This window comes from Cucumis sativus, chromosome 3 (assembly GCF_000004075.3).
Source record: "Cucumis sativus cultivar 9930 chromosome 3, Cucumber_9930_V3, whole genome shotgun sequence".
NCBI lineage: Eukaryota > Viridiplantae > Streptophyta > Magnoliopsida > Cucurbitales > Cucurbitaceae > Cucumis > Cucumis sativus.
Window position 1 is genome coordinate 6,668,611 of NC_026657.2, and position 15,281 is coordinate 6,683,891.

The window sequence follows — 15,281 nt, forward strand, 5'->3', positions numbered from 1 at the left end:
CCAATCTACACTATCGTAGAGTAGTCGTAAATTAGACTCTAATACTATTATACTATTATGAACGTCTTTAGTTTCTTAACTCACTCCTTTTTAATTTTAACTTTCTTAATCTTTTAAAACGACAAGTATATTCAATTTTTTCATAAAGGAATAATATGTATGCATGTTTAGTCCATGATTTAGATATATTTATCTTTAATTTGTTTGATTAGTCTCAAAACATACTCCTCGGGATAAAATTATTCTTTGATATATGTTTTAACTAATCCATCCTTTAGACTTTTAAACTGAAATTAAAAAAGGAATACAGTCCATTATTGATGAAATATAATAATTGATTTGTTCAAATTTGGTGGGAGAAAGAGAGACGACATGTCGAAATGCTTCTCGATTGTGGGAGGAAGAGAGCTGAGATTTCTTCAACATATAAAATTCACAAGACTTTGGCGAACCTACTTCTTGTTGTTATTGTTATTTTAAAAAAAAAAACCATACTGATTTTAGAACAATTAAAAGAAGAAGAAGAACAAATAATAGTTTATTCATGTATTAGTTGAACTCCTTTTTTTTTTTCTTTGGTAAAATTAGTGAAAATTAAATAGTAGGTAAAAATGTAATGGACAAATGGTTATAGGATTTAATGTGATTGAATTGAAAGTTTAAAGTCCAAAATTTTGGAAATACAGGTTACGTAACGTAATAAGTTTATTTATGATCAATGTTGTCCAAAAAAAGAAATGAAATGGTCAATGGGTTTTTTTTTTCTTTTTGCTCTTTGAGACTTTGAGTTCACATAGATTGTTTATATAAAGCGGCGTTTGCAAAGTACGAAGATTCATAAATAATAACTTTTACGTAGTAACGCTATCTGTCTTTTTCCACATTTTACAATAGAAAAAGCAATTTCCGATATGGAAGCCGTACCCAACGGCAGCCCCCACCCGGATTTTTACCAACACCTCGTCGTTATGCGTCACGGCGACCGGTTTGATAACTTCGATCGGTCATGGTCGGCCACCGCCCCCCGCCCTTTTGACCCGCCTCTTCACAACGATGGCTTGGCTCGGGCCTTCGATACGGGTCGGACTTTTCTCAACCTTCTCCCCTTCTCTTTTCACCGCCTCTTCGTTTCCCCTTTCCTCCGCTGTGTCCAGACCGCCGCCCAAGTCCTCCTAGCCCTCTCCGCCGCCAATCCCTCCACCACTCTCAAGGTCTGCCAATTTTCATTATATATCCGTAGTTGACTATTGCTTCTCCTCTGTTCTCAATCTTCTGAAGTTTACATTAATTTCTTAGATTTTTGTTTCAGGAATTTTGATGGGTGGATTTTAGTTTGAAATTTTTTTGTACATTCAGGTATAGATAGGAATTGGTTGATAATGATGTTTCTTCAAAATGCAAATATCCAAACCGAAATATGTAAATAAAACGTGGATATCAATAATTATTTCTACAAGTCATGAATTTATTTAGATTAACGTAGATATTTATATTCGTATTGGACTAAATAGATGGCAATTTTTATGTTTATTGAACCATACGATTTACAGATATATTTGTGCCGTCTTTTTGTTCATTGGTGTACTAATAATCATGTCTTTGAAATTTCTTTGTCTTAATTTCTTCTTGTCCTTTTTTGAGTTTGCTGCCATTGCCCCTCACCATTGGATTTTTGGGTTTAGGGTTGAAATTATCTTTTTGTTTGGTTTGGTTTGATTTAGGTGAAAAGCCAAAACCAACAAAATAATCCTTGACACTGACAGATGAAGGTGACATGAAATCTACTTTCTTAATATAGTTTTAGTAGCCTGCAGTGTTGTTTGAAAAAGGCTCGTTGAAAAATTCTTCTCAACTTTTTCAAACAAAGATTTGTCCATTGGTACTAAAAAAATTCGCTTTCAATAATTGCTGCTTCAGATGATTGTCTAAATCGTTTTGCTTTTGAATGGTAACAGAAGTTCAAGGAATATATTTAAAATCCAAATTTGTTTGTTAATAGAGATTATATATATACATTTTTTTAAAAAAAAATGAGATTAGTCTCACTTTTATCTCCAAAATTTAGGACTGAAGTGAGAAATAATTGAAAAGTTCACTTGCTTTGATTATCTTGTAATTAATCTTTACATTATGAGATCAGATGACTAAGTCTTCAGCTGAGAAGTAGGACTCCAAGAAGCTTCATTATTTGAAAAAACTACTCCTTTTGACTTGTATGATTGTTTTGAAATTTCCTTCAGATTTTTGTAAATCGTGAAGTTTGAAGGAGGATTTACCCTTCCCCTTCAACTTCATTGCACTCAAGTCTCTTTTTGTACAGTTATTTCTTTTTCCAGCAAATGCTGAAATTTGACACCTTGAAATCATATTACTGTAGGTTTCTGTAGAGTATGGACTGTGCGAGATGCTAACCAGTGAAGCAATCAGACCAAAAGTTGCTCCAAAGGATTTGAATTGGGGTTTTGATATTCCACAGCTCGAAGCTATTTTGCCTAGTGGCACTGTTGACCATTCCGTAGAGCGGGTACATAAAGAGGTAAGCAGTGGCAAATGAAATTGTTATCAAATGAAGTTTCAGTTTATATGCCTAATTTGTTTTTAGCTCTGTTTAACTAAAGGCTGTTTCGTGAAAACTTCAGATGCTTCCTTGGGAAGGGACAGCGGTGGTTACTCATCGTCGGTATGTTCATTTGTTCCAGACACTTGCTGATAAATACCCATCAGAGAATTTGCTACTTGTCACACATGGTAAGTAGTATTTTTGGTAGCTGCCATACCTCGTCCTCGTCCTCATGGTTGTTCTTAAGAAGTCGTTTGCTCTTCGTGGTGTTTTCAGGCGAAGGAGTTGGAGTTGCGGTTTCAACATTTATGGAAGATACAATCGTGTATGGAGTTGAGTATTGTGCATTTGTTGAACTACGGAGGCCTGTTTTTCAGAAAGGCGATTCGTTTGCGTTTGGAAAGTTTGAGGTGATACTTAGAGAAGGGCAAGATGGGATCAAGCACGTGCCAAATCCAGAAAAAGAATGAGACCATATTTTTCCTTGGGAATAAACTGCCAGAATCTCTATTGTTTCCATCTCCCTTGATTCTATAACACATTGGATTGTCAATGTCTCTCTCTATTTTTGGGTTTTCTTTGAATAAATGAGTCTAAAATTCGTGATCTTATTTTAGAAAGTGATAATATGATACTGATAATTGTTAAGGAGAGAGAAAAAATGAAAGTGATGTGAACTCTAACCGATGTGACCCCCTCCCCTTCGCACTACTGTTGTTATTTTGTTTTCTATCAGTTTGGTAATGCTGAAGATTGGCTTTCAGAAATCAATATATAATTATAAGTCGCCATGGTGTTCCATTTTAGTATTAACAATTGACTTTGGCAGTCAATAACAGGCTCTTGTATAGCTAAAGAGAAGATCGCATGCTATGATAAACTTCGCAAAAGATCTTCAATAAATTAAAGCTCTGAATTCTGATATAGAGTTTTCCATCACACACTAAATTGCAAACTTCTTGCTATGGCCTTTGGTGCAAGTACAACAAAACCAAGTAGTGTTTCAATGGTTATAATCACGGAAAAGGCATATGAGCTCCAAACTTTATTGTCTTTAGTGGAGCATACGATTATAGCTCACTTCATGTTTTGACATTTTATTACAACACTCTCCATAACTATAATCCACACCTAACTACAATCAAATTATTTGAATATTGTCATTATCTACCGTATTTACTATTTTGTAACCATCAACCTAGACTTTAGACCATTTCATATATATGTTATTATTAACTCAAACTAAAAGTCGTCAACACTTTACACATAAACTATAATAACCAATTTAGCGCTCCAAACAGTTTCTAAAGAATAGTGAGGATCGAGTAGAACATACATCGATTCAACTAGCTATGAACTAAAATGGAAAATTTAATGCCAGCAGTGTCGTCAAGCGAACACAACTCGAAGTTTCCAGCAACAAATGAATCATCATTGAGAAAAATGGGTCTTCTCGAGATAGCATATCCACATGAACAACCCTTGTGTTTTTCAAAACTGTAGAAACAACTCCAACTCCTATGCCTTAAAACAGCAAGCAGCCATATTTAAACATAACAGAGAAAAAGAAACTTCAAAAAACAGAAATCATTGCTATATCTACATCAATCTATAGCTGCCCACGAGTGATAAGCATGATGTTCAGGGAATGTATTTATCAGCCAGAGTCTTGAAAACCTGTTAAAATCTCGATCGTATAGTCGTAGGGACCTCTCCAAATTGGGGCATCTGAGATGAGATATTGAAACAGGAAAGAAACGAGATGATTCAGAAGTAGAAGAGGAAACAGAACATAGAAGTGTTATGGAACGAGCTGTAACGGCTAGTTATGTTTGAACCTCTTTCATATATAGGTTCTATAGAATGGTCTGTAGAAGCGGTAGGTAATATTGTTTGAAGATCTAAGATGTTGAAACCCCATTTCCAATCCTTTGGAGCCACTTCAGGTGGTATTGCTTTGTGGTTTAGCTTCTCACAGAACCCATATTCTATAGACACCTTACACCTATATGGAGCAAACTCTTACATTTTAACTTAATTAGTTAATTTCAAAGGTCCAATATTTCAGTTCAAATAAACACTTCCATGATGAATGTTTTTTAAAAAAACATGTCAAGCACCCCTTAAAATTGTCAACTATTTTCATTTATAATTTTAAAGCATATGGACTAAAATTATTAAAAGCCAGTAATTAATATGACTTTAATTAAAATCATAAGCATATCCTTTTTTTTCATTTTCTCTTAGAAAGAATTATCAAGAAAAATGAACTTTCAATTAGAAAAATAGCTCTAACCCAAACACAATCACCAAACCAAACCAAACCCGATGAGAAAGGCCATAGAGTTCGGTTTAAAAAGTCCTTGAAAACCAATCTCTTCGGTTCGAACCTCGAACCTTGCTTTTATTCAAACCGGACCGTACCAAACCCATGTCCACAATTTATGGCCCTCTTAACCGCGAAGCTCTCGCACCCGCCACTCTCTTTACTTTCGTTTTCCAGCCGCACAAGACCCGTTCACCCAACCTCTCCCCACTCTCCGGCAAATGTTCTTGGTCTTACTCCCCGATAGCGCGTAATCCATCACCCATGAACCACAGTAAATCGACGTTTTGCTTCCTTTAGACACTTTCGGAACAACAAGCATTTGAGCGGCTTGTTCCTCTCCCTCCCTCGACTGTGCGGTTTTCACCTCAAAGTGGCGGCGCGACTTCTCCCTTCCCGGCGACGTATCAGAGACGCGTTTTCTGACATCTTTGAAGATCTTCTGCGGCACACAGGCGTTTTAGGCAAGTATATCTACGTTTTACTTCCTTTCGACAATCTTTGACATATGCCCAACCTCAATCGACTTTAGTTTTGCGTTACTCGCTCCCTTATGATTTTAAATATGCAGGATCAAGCTTATTCCGACTCCAAATAGCAAGCATTTGACGCTGTTTGGCAGCTTTCAGTAGGTAATAGTTCGTCCTAAACTATTTCGAATTCAATTTTAGGTGTTTACAATTGTCCCCAACACTAGGAAGCTCTTGTTTATAGATTTGGAGTGGCTTCGGACAAATATAAACAGTTTCTAGTAAAGTTTTGAACCCATTTCGTGAGTTTCGGTGGCTAAAGAAACCTTTTCGTTTTTGTAAGTTGAACTCTCTCTTGTAGTTTAAAACCGATTTGGTGTATTTGAAACTGAGGTTTAAGGTTTTTTTGGGTGAGAGTATTCATTCTAAACATTATTTGGATTTTGAATAAAGGTTTCAAACTGAGTTCTAACTTTGGAACCTTGTTTTAATTGTTTTAGATCAGTTATTTTTGTTGGGTTTACTGGTTTTGTGTATCTGTTTTTCCTTCTATCGTTGAATTTGGTGTCGTGAATTTCTTGTTATACTTCTTTAAATTCAGATTAGAAATTTAGTGGAGTGTTATTTTCGTTTTGAACTAAGCTGTCCTTAGCAATTTAATTTAGTTGAATCTATCCTTTAAGTTAAGTTTGGATCATATCGATTATTTCAGGTAGTTTGTGTAATGTTTTGAAGTTTTGAAATTTCTGACCTTGTTTAGGTTCTGTGAGCAAAGATTAGAATGGTAGTTTTTGTAATTGTCTTGATGTTGAACGTAGGGTTAATTAGGGGCTAAATTTGGTATGAGAGTTTAGTTCAGCGTAAAATTTGGAGGTGGTACAGTTGCTATCAAAGCAGAGTTGTGCTTGTAGTTTGACCTAGAATCTAGGTTGTTAAGTTAGTTAGTGTTAATGGTCTCAGCTTCTCTCTATCACTCGGTATGTGAACTTCAAATTTCATATAATATTTGATTGGATTGGATTGGTTGCCTCGTATGATTATGCTTGACTTGCTTGTTTGCTAGTAGGCATAGGATTTGCATACGGTGGTTGTTGTTGGTTAGCAGGGAGACAGTGCTACCATAGTTGACTAGATAGCATGTGTTTTGTCTTGTGCTTGTTGCGTGTTAGTAGAATTTGGATGTGATATAAAATCCATAGGATTTGAAAATTAGGAACTCAATTGGTGAACCCCTAATATCAAATTCTAATACGTCCAAATCAATTTGACAACAACATAAGGGAATGGATTAGATTTGGATTACCCTTTGATCGAAAACCAAGAGATTAGGAGAACTAGTTCTTCACTTCAAGTTCGAATACTCCACAAGCAGCGTGATCAAACTCGACTGAATATTCTTGGCATGCAACCCTAAATCAAGAATTGCAAAAGGAGGTGATGAGGCTATGTCATCTACTAGAGAATTTCTATTGATACAAAATATCATAAACTTGCTTTAAACAACCCAAAGGCAAGACTTAATAGCATCCCAAAAAAACCCTAATGCATTGTGAAATACTAAATTAACCCTATTTAAATGTTTAAAAAGGATAAAACTGGAAAATATTAAAATTACATCACAATTGGTAAATAAAATGTAATTAATAATTTGATACTTGGTCGGTTCATATCAGAATGTCCTTGAACATGTGCCCTCTTCTTTCAGCTTCCTGTTGACAGGCCTGTTTGTTTAGGTTTAACAAACTAATAAATTGGTCCAACAAGTCCTCTGGACTTCATCGCATAAGATGGGGTCAGCATCAAAAAAGGAAAGAAAATTACAAGCCATTGATAGTGGGTCTGAAGATTTTGAAGACATAGATGATTTTGAACTTCCTGTAAGTCAGTATTTTTTCATATAGAATAATTTATTTTCTTTAACTATTTAGTTTGTCTAATTGAGCTTTATAACTAGGTTGAGGAAGAGGAATACTCAAGTGACGAAGATGACAATTCAGAGAATGAGGAAGAAGAAGTCGAAGACGAAGAGGATGAGGATGAGGATGAAGAGCAATTAGAAGAGGAAGATGGAGGGGAGGAGGACCGTAAAGATGCCGAGATGGAGGAACTTGAAAAAGAATATATGGATCTTCGTCACCAGGAGCAGTAAGAAATTATTAAACTATTTTCATTGCTGCCTTTTACACCTAATAAATCAACTGCGTTTTTTCAGGAGTTATTAATACAGAATAGATAAGTTATGAATGGATGTGCGAATTGTTGTCCTTCTAGTTATTTTTCTCTCTTCTCATTTAGACTTCAAAATTTCTTAGATGTTGGTTTTGTAATTCCCACACTTGAAGTTTCTTGTATAAACCATCCTTTTCACCTAAATTAATTATAACAGGAACAATTATATAAAGATTTGCCCGTGTTCATTGTAAAGTTCTAATTTATTTTATTTTCAGAATCTACATGTAATTTTTTTTTATATTTTCAAATTTTGATGTGTTCCATATAATTTTATCGTTGTATTCATTATGGCGCTTCTCAACTATTTTAAATATATTTTTTTCATTCTTTTCAATGAATGCTTGGTTTCTTACTCAAAAAAAAAAAATGATTGATTCAGAGACATTTTGAAGAATTTGAAGCAACATAAGGATGAGGATTTTCTTAAAGGTCAAGCAGTGAAGAATCAAAGGGTATGCCATGTTTTTCAATGCTTCTATTTCATGTTCTACCAAATAGGTTAAAGTTTATGCTCATTGGAAAATAATTGGCTTGCTGTTTGTTGGAATATCTAAAATTCTCATAATGTTTCCTCCTATGGTTTTAGGCTTTGTGGGACAAAAGTCTTGAGCTTAGATTTTTGCTTCAAAAGGCGTTCTCCAACTCAAATAGATTGCCAAAGGTCTCTTGGTAGCAAACTATCATTTCCTGAAATCTGTTTTTCATATTTTCAAGTGAAAATATTTTATTCTAAATAGTATATGTTTGTCTGCAGGAACCAATTAAGTCCTCATTTTGTGAATTAGACAACGGTGTTGAGGTGGCATATTCAGATTTGGTTACATCATCAAAGAATACTTTGAATTCTTTATTGGAACTGCAAGAGGTTTGATTTTTCTTCGAACATTGTTCCTTCTATTCATGATCCCCATGGGCTGTTACCTCTTCTGTTGACTCTAGTACTATGTTGTGGCAGGCTTTACTTGAAAATAATAAGCATATCGTTCAAGCCACCGATGGTATGGAAATTTTCATCTCTGTGTCTTTGTAGACTTTTTCTTTTAAAAAAAAGATATATTGAACTTTTGTTGAGAAGAATTGAAAGAATATAAGGGTAGTAAGTAGATTTCCTCATGCACATTATAGTTATTACCCGTTGAGATGGAGGAGTGAGCGTGAACTTTGATGGGATGGTTGGGTTCACTTATCGTGTCTTCCTTTCCGGAACAAGAGTTTAGTTTATTTTTGTGGCAGTGGACTTGTTAGGTCAGTTAGGCACAACAAATATTATTTTGGAAGTAATGTTGGGCATGATCACTCTCGATTCATAATTTTAGGATTTACGTATTGCTAATTCCACCATGGACCTGTGAGATACTTCTTGAAATTATGCACTTAAGACGATTGTTTTCCTCATTGACCTGTGAGATACCTCAAGAGCTTTTTCTTCTTGTACTATTGATGATACAGAACGTGCTTGTTGCATGTGTGTACCGTTAGTTATAATTGGTGCATTCATTAACACTGACTGAGCTTTTCTTTTCTTTTTTTTCTTTTTTTTCTTTTTTGGACACTTCGACCTTTTATTGGCCATCATGGAGGAACTACAAAGCTTTTGGAGTCTTTCAGAACCTCAAATGCTCATAATGAAGGTGATGAAGATTGGTCCCGAGTTGCTCAGATGCATCAGAGGTGAGCCCCTTTTTCTTGACGAAGCACCATTATGCTTGACTCTCATTTGCCATTTTTTTTCTTCTGAAAATTAGTATAGTTTGAATTTTCTTTGCCAGTTTAGACTAATCAAATAACTAATTTCGTTGAAGAAAGGATTAGGCTGCATGGGGTCTTAGTTTTCTACAGATAGATAGCCATAGTATTCATAAGTTAAAGAAAATGGAGGTCTAAACCAAGAGTGCACAAGTAGAGCGTTACATGTTGATATATGCGTTTATGCAGCATAGAAGCAACTTCTGATTTGCTGTCTTTTCCATTGCTGACTTAATGTTAAACATGAGCTTTAAAAAGATTGGTTCTCCCCAGCTTTGTCACTGAAGCACACCCTCTCCCCAACAATTGTAGACGAACACAGAAATAGGACTAAAGTAATGATGAAACTATGAATAGATAGATGTACAATTGATATTAATAATGGAGATGAGGATCTATATAATGATTGTCGTGAATTCTCTTTATCTCTCTTTACGAGTCTATATGAAGATGTTAAATGATAGTTATAAATGAATATTTCCTGAGGATTTGTGTAGCTTCTAGGAAATGGATGTTGAGGAATCTGTATGTGTTGGTGTGTTGCAGGATAGGTGCTTTCAGAGACAAGTCAATTGACAAATGGCATAGGAAAACACAGGTTACAACAGGTGCTGCAGCTATTAAAAGCAAATTGCAGGCCTTTAATCAGGTTAGCTCCCGTTTACTATATATCCGATTTCTTGCTTTCTGTGAGAAATAGCAGCGGTGGCTTATTGTCTCGATGGTAACAGAATATTAGCGAACAAGTAGCTGCATATATGAGAGATCCAAGTAGGATGCTTAATCAAATGCAGCTTGGGAGATCAGCCATACACGTATTTGGAACGGTAACAACAAGCAAATCCTTGTCCTACAATATTCCATTCCCTCATAATGGTACTCTGTTAATTCTATTATGCATGGCAATTACAGGTTCTTGACGAAAGCGAGAGTAAAGAGCAGGTGACTAGTGTCTTTTATCTTTATTTCTTTCGTCATGATTCCTCAAAAGTTTTAATGTTATCTCATTAACAACTTATTATGGTCAGGAAACACAAGTTGAAGGAGGTGACCCTGAACTTTTTGACGACTCTGAATTCTATCAGCAATTATTGAAGGAGTTCTTTGAGACGATTGATCCAAATTCATCTGGTATGGATTTTCTCTCATCATAAAATACTAGATCAAAACTTTTAAGAAGCCAAAAAAGAATTACTATGAAAGAGAATTATAATGTTGCATTAGAGAATGATGGCGGTAGTTAAAGATGTTTGTGTGAATGTGCAAAAAAAACAGAGACGGCGTTCTATGCATTGAAGAAGTTGCAAACAAAGAAGAGAAAGATAGTCGATCGGCGAGCCTCAAAGAGTCGGAAGATAAGGTGTGATTTAGATCATTTGTAATGGTTCGTTTTTACAGATTTCAGTGTTGTGTGTTGGTATGAAGGTTGATTTGATCTGATCACTTGTTGTAGATACACTGTCCACGAAAAGATTGTGAACTTCATGACTCCTATGCCTGTGGATCTTCACCAAGCCACTCCCAAACTAGTCAACAACATTTTTGGCTTGAAATCCCACACGTCAACTACAACCACCGCCGTTTAGTGCATCTATTCCGCCACCCCTCCACTCTTTTGGACTTTCGTCATTTACTTATTTATCAATCGAGCTCATTCGGTCTTTACACCACAATTACAAGTTTCTTGAGACATGTTTTAATACTTTCATCTTGATGATGTGTTTCTTGAATTGAACAATTTTGTTTACATTTTGGAATATCAATTATATACCTCTTTAGCCTATTTGCCTACTTGTTTATATTAGGTTTGCCAATTCAACAGGTTGTATTCAATGAAGTATCTTTTTTTCTAAAAGAATTTATTTTCTCCAATTGAGCCTTTAAAAGTCATATCTCAGTGACATTGCGTAATTCTTTATTATTATCAGATATTTTTCAAAGCACAACAATTTTCTAAACGATTTTTGTCTATATAAATAAATTAATAACACAAGTTAATCAATGACTAATAGAAGATAGTCTTTTTTTATATAAAAAAAAAGTTTGTTTATGGATATCTAGGTCGATTTTTTCCATAATTTAGAATGATTTTGTTTGCATGACCAAGAAAGAAAAGAAAGTATAACAAAGATGGATAAATCGGCAGAGGATTTTACTTAAATGAAGAAAGAAATCGCTGCTTTAGGAAGGTTGGACATCTAAAGTAAATTAAGGGCAATTTAGAAGAACTTTCTAAGCCCTTAATCAGTTATCTGATATCATTGCTACACAGCAAAATAATTATAGGAGACCTCTCTATAAGAGGAAGTACCAAATTAAGGGTTGATAAAGAAAAATGGAATCTGACCCTTCGTGACTCTTTCACCATCGAAGAAAGTGCTCAGTCTGCTATGGAATGACTTTAGTTGACTCATGTGGGTGAGAATATGCACTCCTCAAAGTGAAAGTGAAGATGTTCCCAGTTACCCACAGAATAGAATAACAAAGGCTGCCATATTCATTTATTCATTTATCTTGTGCCCTTGAACGAATCCCCAATCCACTTCTGATTCTGGCCCCTACTTCCATCACGTCTTCCACCTGTTCCAGTACACCCCAAAACCAAACATTAGTAATCGTACCATTCACTTCATCACCCATTTCTAGATCTAGTAAATTTCTTTTTCAGACGTGTTCTCCTTTTCTTTCGTCCAGATCAAAACACTTCTTAAGAAATTCTGCATCCATTGAAATCGTTTCGCCAACCCATGATTTTGTAAGAACTGATAACAATGGCTTCGTTTGTTCACCCATTAGAACAACAAGGGAAAAGGAAAACCATTTCTGGTCGTCAAAGTTCTTCTAAGTTCATAACAGTGTCATCGATATCCTATTTCTATATCACAAGCCTCTCATAACCATGAATGCTACCTACCACCTTGTTGATCATGGAGGCTTTCACCTATGTGAAAAAGCATCGCTCTTAATATGTTCAAATTACCTCTGCCTATCACATACCAATTACAGTGAAGCTATGATATTAAAAACAAACAAATAAACCATTCATACTCCTAAACAAACAACAGATACTCTACAGTTATTCTTATTAACCGAAAAAAGCATCTGTTACTTGTGCATTGAACTGACAGAAGGCTTCAGAATTGAGTTCAACACCGCTTTCTACGGAAAGACAATGAAAGGTTAAATTCCCACCCAAAGCATCAAACCTTTACCATAAGGATTGCCACTTGAAGGAGGCAAAGCCTCAACTTGTATGCGGTTTCCAAGTGTACCAGAATTTAGACTATATTTTATTTTATTTGAAAAAAACACTCTTGAACTTTGTCCTTTATTAAAAAATGCTCCATAAAGGTTTCAAAATTATCTTGAAGTAGAAAAAACATTAGAATTTTGGACAAAAGGTTTGTGCTTGAATGTCATTCTTTTAGACTTAACTCCATCATTACACTTTCTGTTCAACATTCTAAAATATTATATTCTATGAGTAGTTTTGAAATGAGGTTTATGAAAGTTAGAACTTTTAGTTTTATCCCACACCCTAAACCTCTAAATTTAAAGAAGCGGATAATACCAACAGAAAAAAACGACATGAAAAATAGGCATGAATCAACCACTCAAAATCAAAACACCTAAATTCAACTAAGAAGATTCTCGAATTTAAGCACAACATCAAGCCAAGCGAACAAACTGCCCAAGATAAACAGCATGACTAAAATCAGGCATCAGCAACAAATAATCTAATGCGACCAAAGAAACTGACACCCACTGAAGTATTTTTTCATCCCCTGATCAATTTCACTGTTCACTTCAACAAGGTTGATAGTTCGAATCAAACATTAACAAATTAAGCTAACTAAGCTGCCAAAAACTCAAAATCCCATTCCTCCTGGAAATTAGCTAAATTCACGGCATACTGACGAATCAAAACTAATCTGTTCAGTTAATTCACCAAAGTCCGATACGAGTACAAAACCAGACTGATCAAAGTCGTCCAATTAACCTCTAACCTAATCCAGGATGAGGGGGAGGGAAGAAGAAAAAATGCGACTGATAAATACACAGTAGAAAAGCAGTGAGGTGAACCTTGTGGATGCCAGAGGCCTTGAGGGAAGCAATTGTAGACGAGGCGGCAGCGCCGACGAAAAGCGAAGCGACGGCGAAGGCCTTGAGGGGCATGTTGCTGGAATCACCGATAAATCCTCGCCGGAAAGAGGCGATACCCCAACCTAACTGCGCTGCACCGGCGAAAGCCCACCACCAATGGGCGTTGCTACCAGCGTCGCTTCCTCCGTTCTCCTCCATCTCTCTTCTCCGCTTTTGCCTGACTTTCTCTCTAATTCAGTCGCCGTCGCCGTCGACAATATAGAGCCCATAGGAGGTAGGCCGTCCCTTACTTCTAATGGTCCTGGGCCTGAATGTCTCTATGTGGGCTTAAACTTCTAATGGAGCCCAATTTCTCCACTTACTTCTCTCTCTTTGTCTTCTCCCAAATATGCGTATATAGAAGATTGTTTATTTTCATTTATTGGCTTGATATTCATCTTCGACTGCAACACTCGTGATTGTGTTAGTTAATGGTGTTCTAATGTCCCTGCAGATTATGTTGTGTGTGTGTGTCTAAGAATCATTTTATTTAATCTTACATATAATATTGTATTGGAACGTGAAACTCACTCGAATTCACAATTTTATCGATGAAAAACCAGCTAAACTATATAGTTTGAAGAGTTGATTAGTGTGTGCCGTTGATCTTTGTTGTGCATGACATAAACATAATAGGTGTGTCTCATGGTATCACTTCATGCACTCCTAGTATAGCAATATTTAATTTGACATTCCTATACGTTGTTCTAATTGGTTAGGATCTCCCCCTACGAAAAATTATAGGTACTTTTCTATTGGGACCTTTGTACATAACTTGTTAGATGTCCCTTAATTAGTTACCCGTGGACTTTAAACCTTGTTTAAAAAAAAATATATCAAAATTTCTTTAATATTTGAGAAATAGTTTTAAAATTAGTATTTAGATGCTCTTTCAAACTTTTCTTCAATTTTTTTTTTTTTCCTTTTTGGCGTGGTTCGTAAAATAGAAATGAAAAAGAATGTAATAAAAGGCAGTTTAATATCTTTCAGGTGCAACTTTTTTGAAACATGGAGATGGGCAATTTAAAAAAAGAGTAAAAGAGATTTTGGTATATTTTCCTTTTTTAGGTTCCTTTTCTCTTTTTTTATATGTGACATTATGTTAAAGGCATTGGATGCTTCAGAATCTCAACCTCTTCAAATTTCACAATATGTATTTATTTTTCCCTTTTTATTTCATCTAAAATAAAAAATAAAAAATAAAAAATAAAAAAAGTCATATATACTTTAAGATTGCATGGTTTTTCTTTTTCTTTTTCTTTTTCTCGGATGTTGATATTAGAATAGAAGTCGAAGATGGAATCTTCCGTGGTTTCTATACCATCATATATGTCCTACTCATTCTTTTGAACTCCTTTGTAAAATATCTAAAACACACAACAATCATTTTAATCCTTTACCTTTCTTTTCAAAAATATATATATTTATATGTATAGTTGTGAAAGTAAATAGATGGATTTAATTATAAGCTAAAAAAGAAATAAGAAGAAAAAGTTAATTAAAAACGAAATTAGTGGATGAAATGTTTAGTTTTATTTTTTTGTGGTGAGTAGGAGAAGATGAAAGGGATTAAATGAATAATAAAAAGAAAAGATTGAAGATGAAATTGAATGTTATTAAAGGATGATATTTGAGAAGAAAAAGAATAATAATAATAATGTGTTGATGATGGGGGGCGCGTGAGAAGAAGAGGAGGGGGAAAGAGTATCCAATGATTGTGAACAAGTGGGATTGTCTGAAGAAGGAGAGACAATGCCCAAACACACACGAGTGCAATGATGGGACCACGTGCTGTCCCCCTTCC

The 15,281-nt window shown here is 35.1% G+C and overlaps 3 protein-coding genes across 6 annotated transcripts; 2 read left to right on the forward strand and 1 right to left on the reverse strand.

Moving 5' to 3' along the window:
* The first annotated feature begins 835 nt into the window (after positions 1–835).
* On the forward strand, positions 836–3,359 carry LOC101221665 (hypothetical protein). Of its 2 annotated transcripts, none has more exons than XM_004133730.3 (4): positions 836–1,211; positions 2,378–2,536; positions 2,640–2,748; positions 2,837–3,359. In XM_004133730.3, the coding sequence occupies exons 1-4, from the start codon at positions 912–914 to the stop codon at positions 3,028–3,030; spliced, it is 762 nt and encodes a 253-aa protein (XP_004133778.1). In that variant the 5' UTR covers positions 836–911; the 3' UTR covers positions 3,031–3,359. The 2 variants fall into 2 exon arrangements, with proteins under 2 accessions (XP_004133778.1, XP_031737730.1); XM_031881870.1 differs by lacking the exon at positions 836–1,211 and adding an exon at positions 1,748–1,769.
* A 1,653-nt stretch (positions 3,360–5,012) lies between these two features.
* On the forward strand, positions 5,013–11,133 carry LOC101203122 (putative uncharacterized protein DDB_G0270496). Of its 3 annotated transcripts, none has more exons than XM_011652347.2 (15): positions 5,013–5,350; positions 5,458–5,518; positions 7,062–7,233; positions 7,311–7,501; positions 7,968–8,040; positions 8,175–8,249; positions 8,343–8,453; positions 8,544–8,586; positions 9,169–9,259; positions 9,881–9,983; positions 10,066–10,161; positions 10,247–10,276; positions 10,363–10,465; positions 10,610–10,694; positions 10,788–11,133. In XM_011652347.2, the coding sequence occupies exons 3-15, from the start codon at positions 7,144–7,146 to the stop codon at positions 10,918–10,920; spliced, it is 1,224 nt and encodes a 407-aa protein (XP_011650649.1). In that variant the 5' UTR covers positions 5,013–5,350; positions 5,458–5,518; positions 7,062–7,143; the 3' UTR covers positions 10,921–11,133. The 3 variants fall into 3 exon arrangements, with proteins under 3 accessions (XP_011650649.1, XP_011650650.1, XP_031739219.1); XM_011652348.2 differs by having other exon boundaries at positions 5,015–5,350; positions 7,090–7,233; XM_031883359.1 differs by lacking the exons at positions 5,013–5,350; positions 5,458–5,518 and adding an exon at positions 5,618–5,694.
* A 332-nt stretch (positions 11,134–11,465) lies between these two features.
* LOC101221895 (hypothetical protein) lies at positions 11,466–13,688 on the reverse strand. The gene is made up of 2 exons (XM_004133731.3): positions 13,418–13,688; positions 11,466–11,914 (listed from the first exon to the last, which is right to left on the reverse strand). The coding sequence occupies exons 1-2, from the start codon at positions 13,634–13,636 to the stop codon at positions 11,840–11,842; spliced, it is 294 nt and encodes a 97-aa protein (XP_004133779.1). The 5' UTR covers positions 13,637–13,688; the 3' UTR covers positions 11,466–11,839.
* Between the last annotated feature and the right edge of the window lie 1,593 nt (positions 13,689–15,281).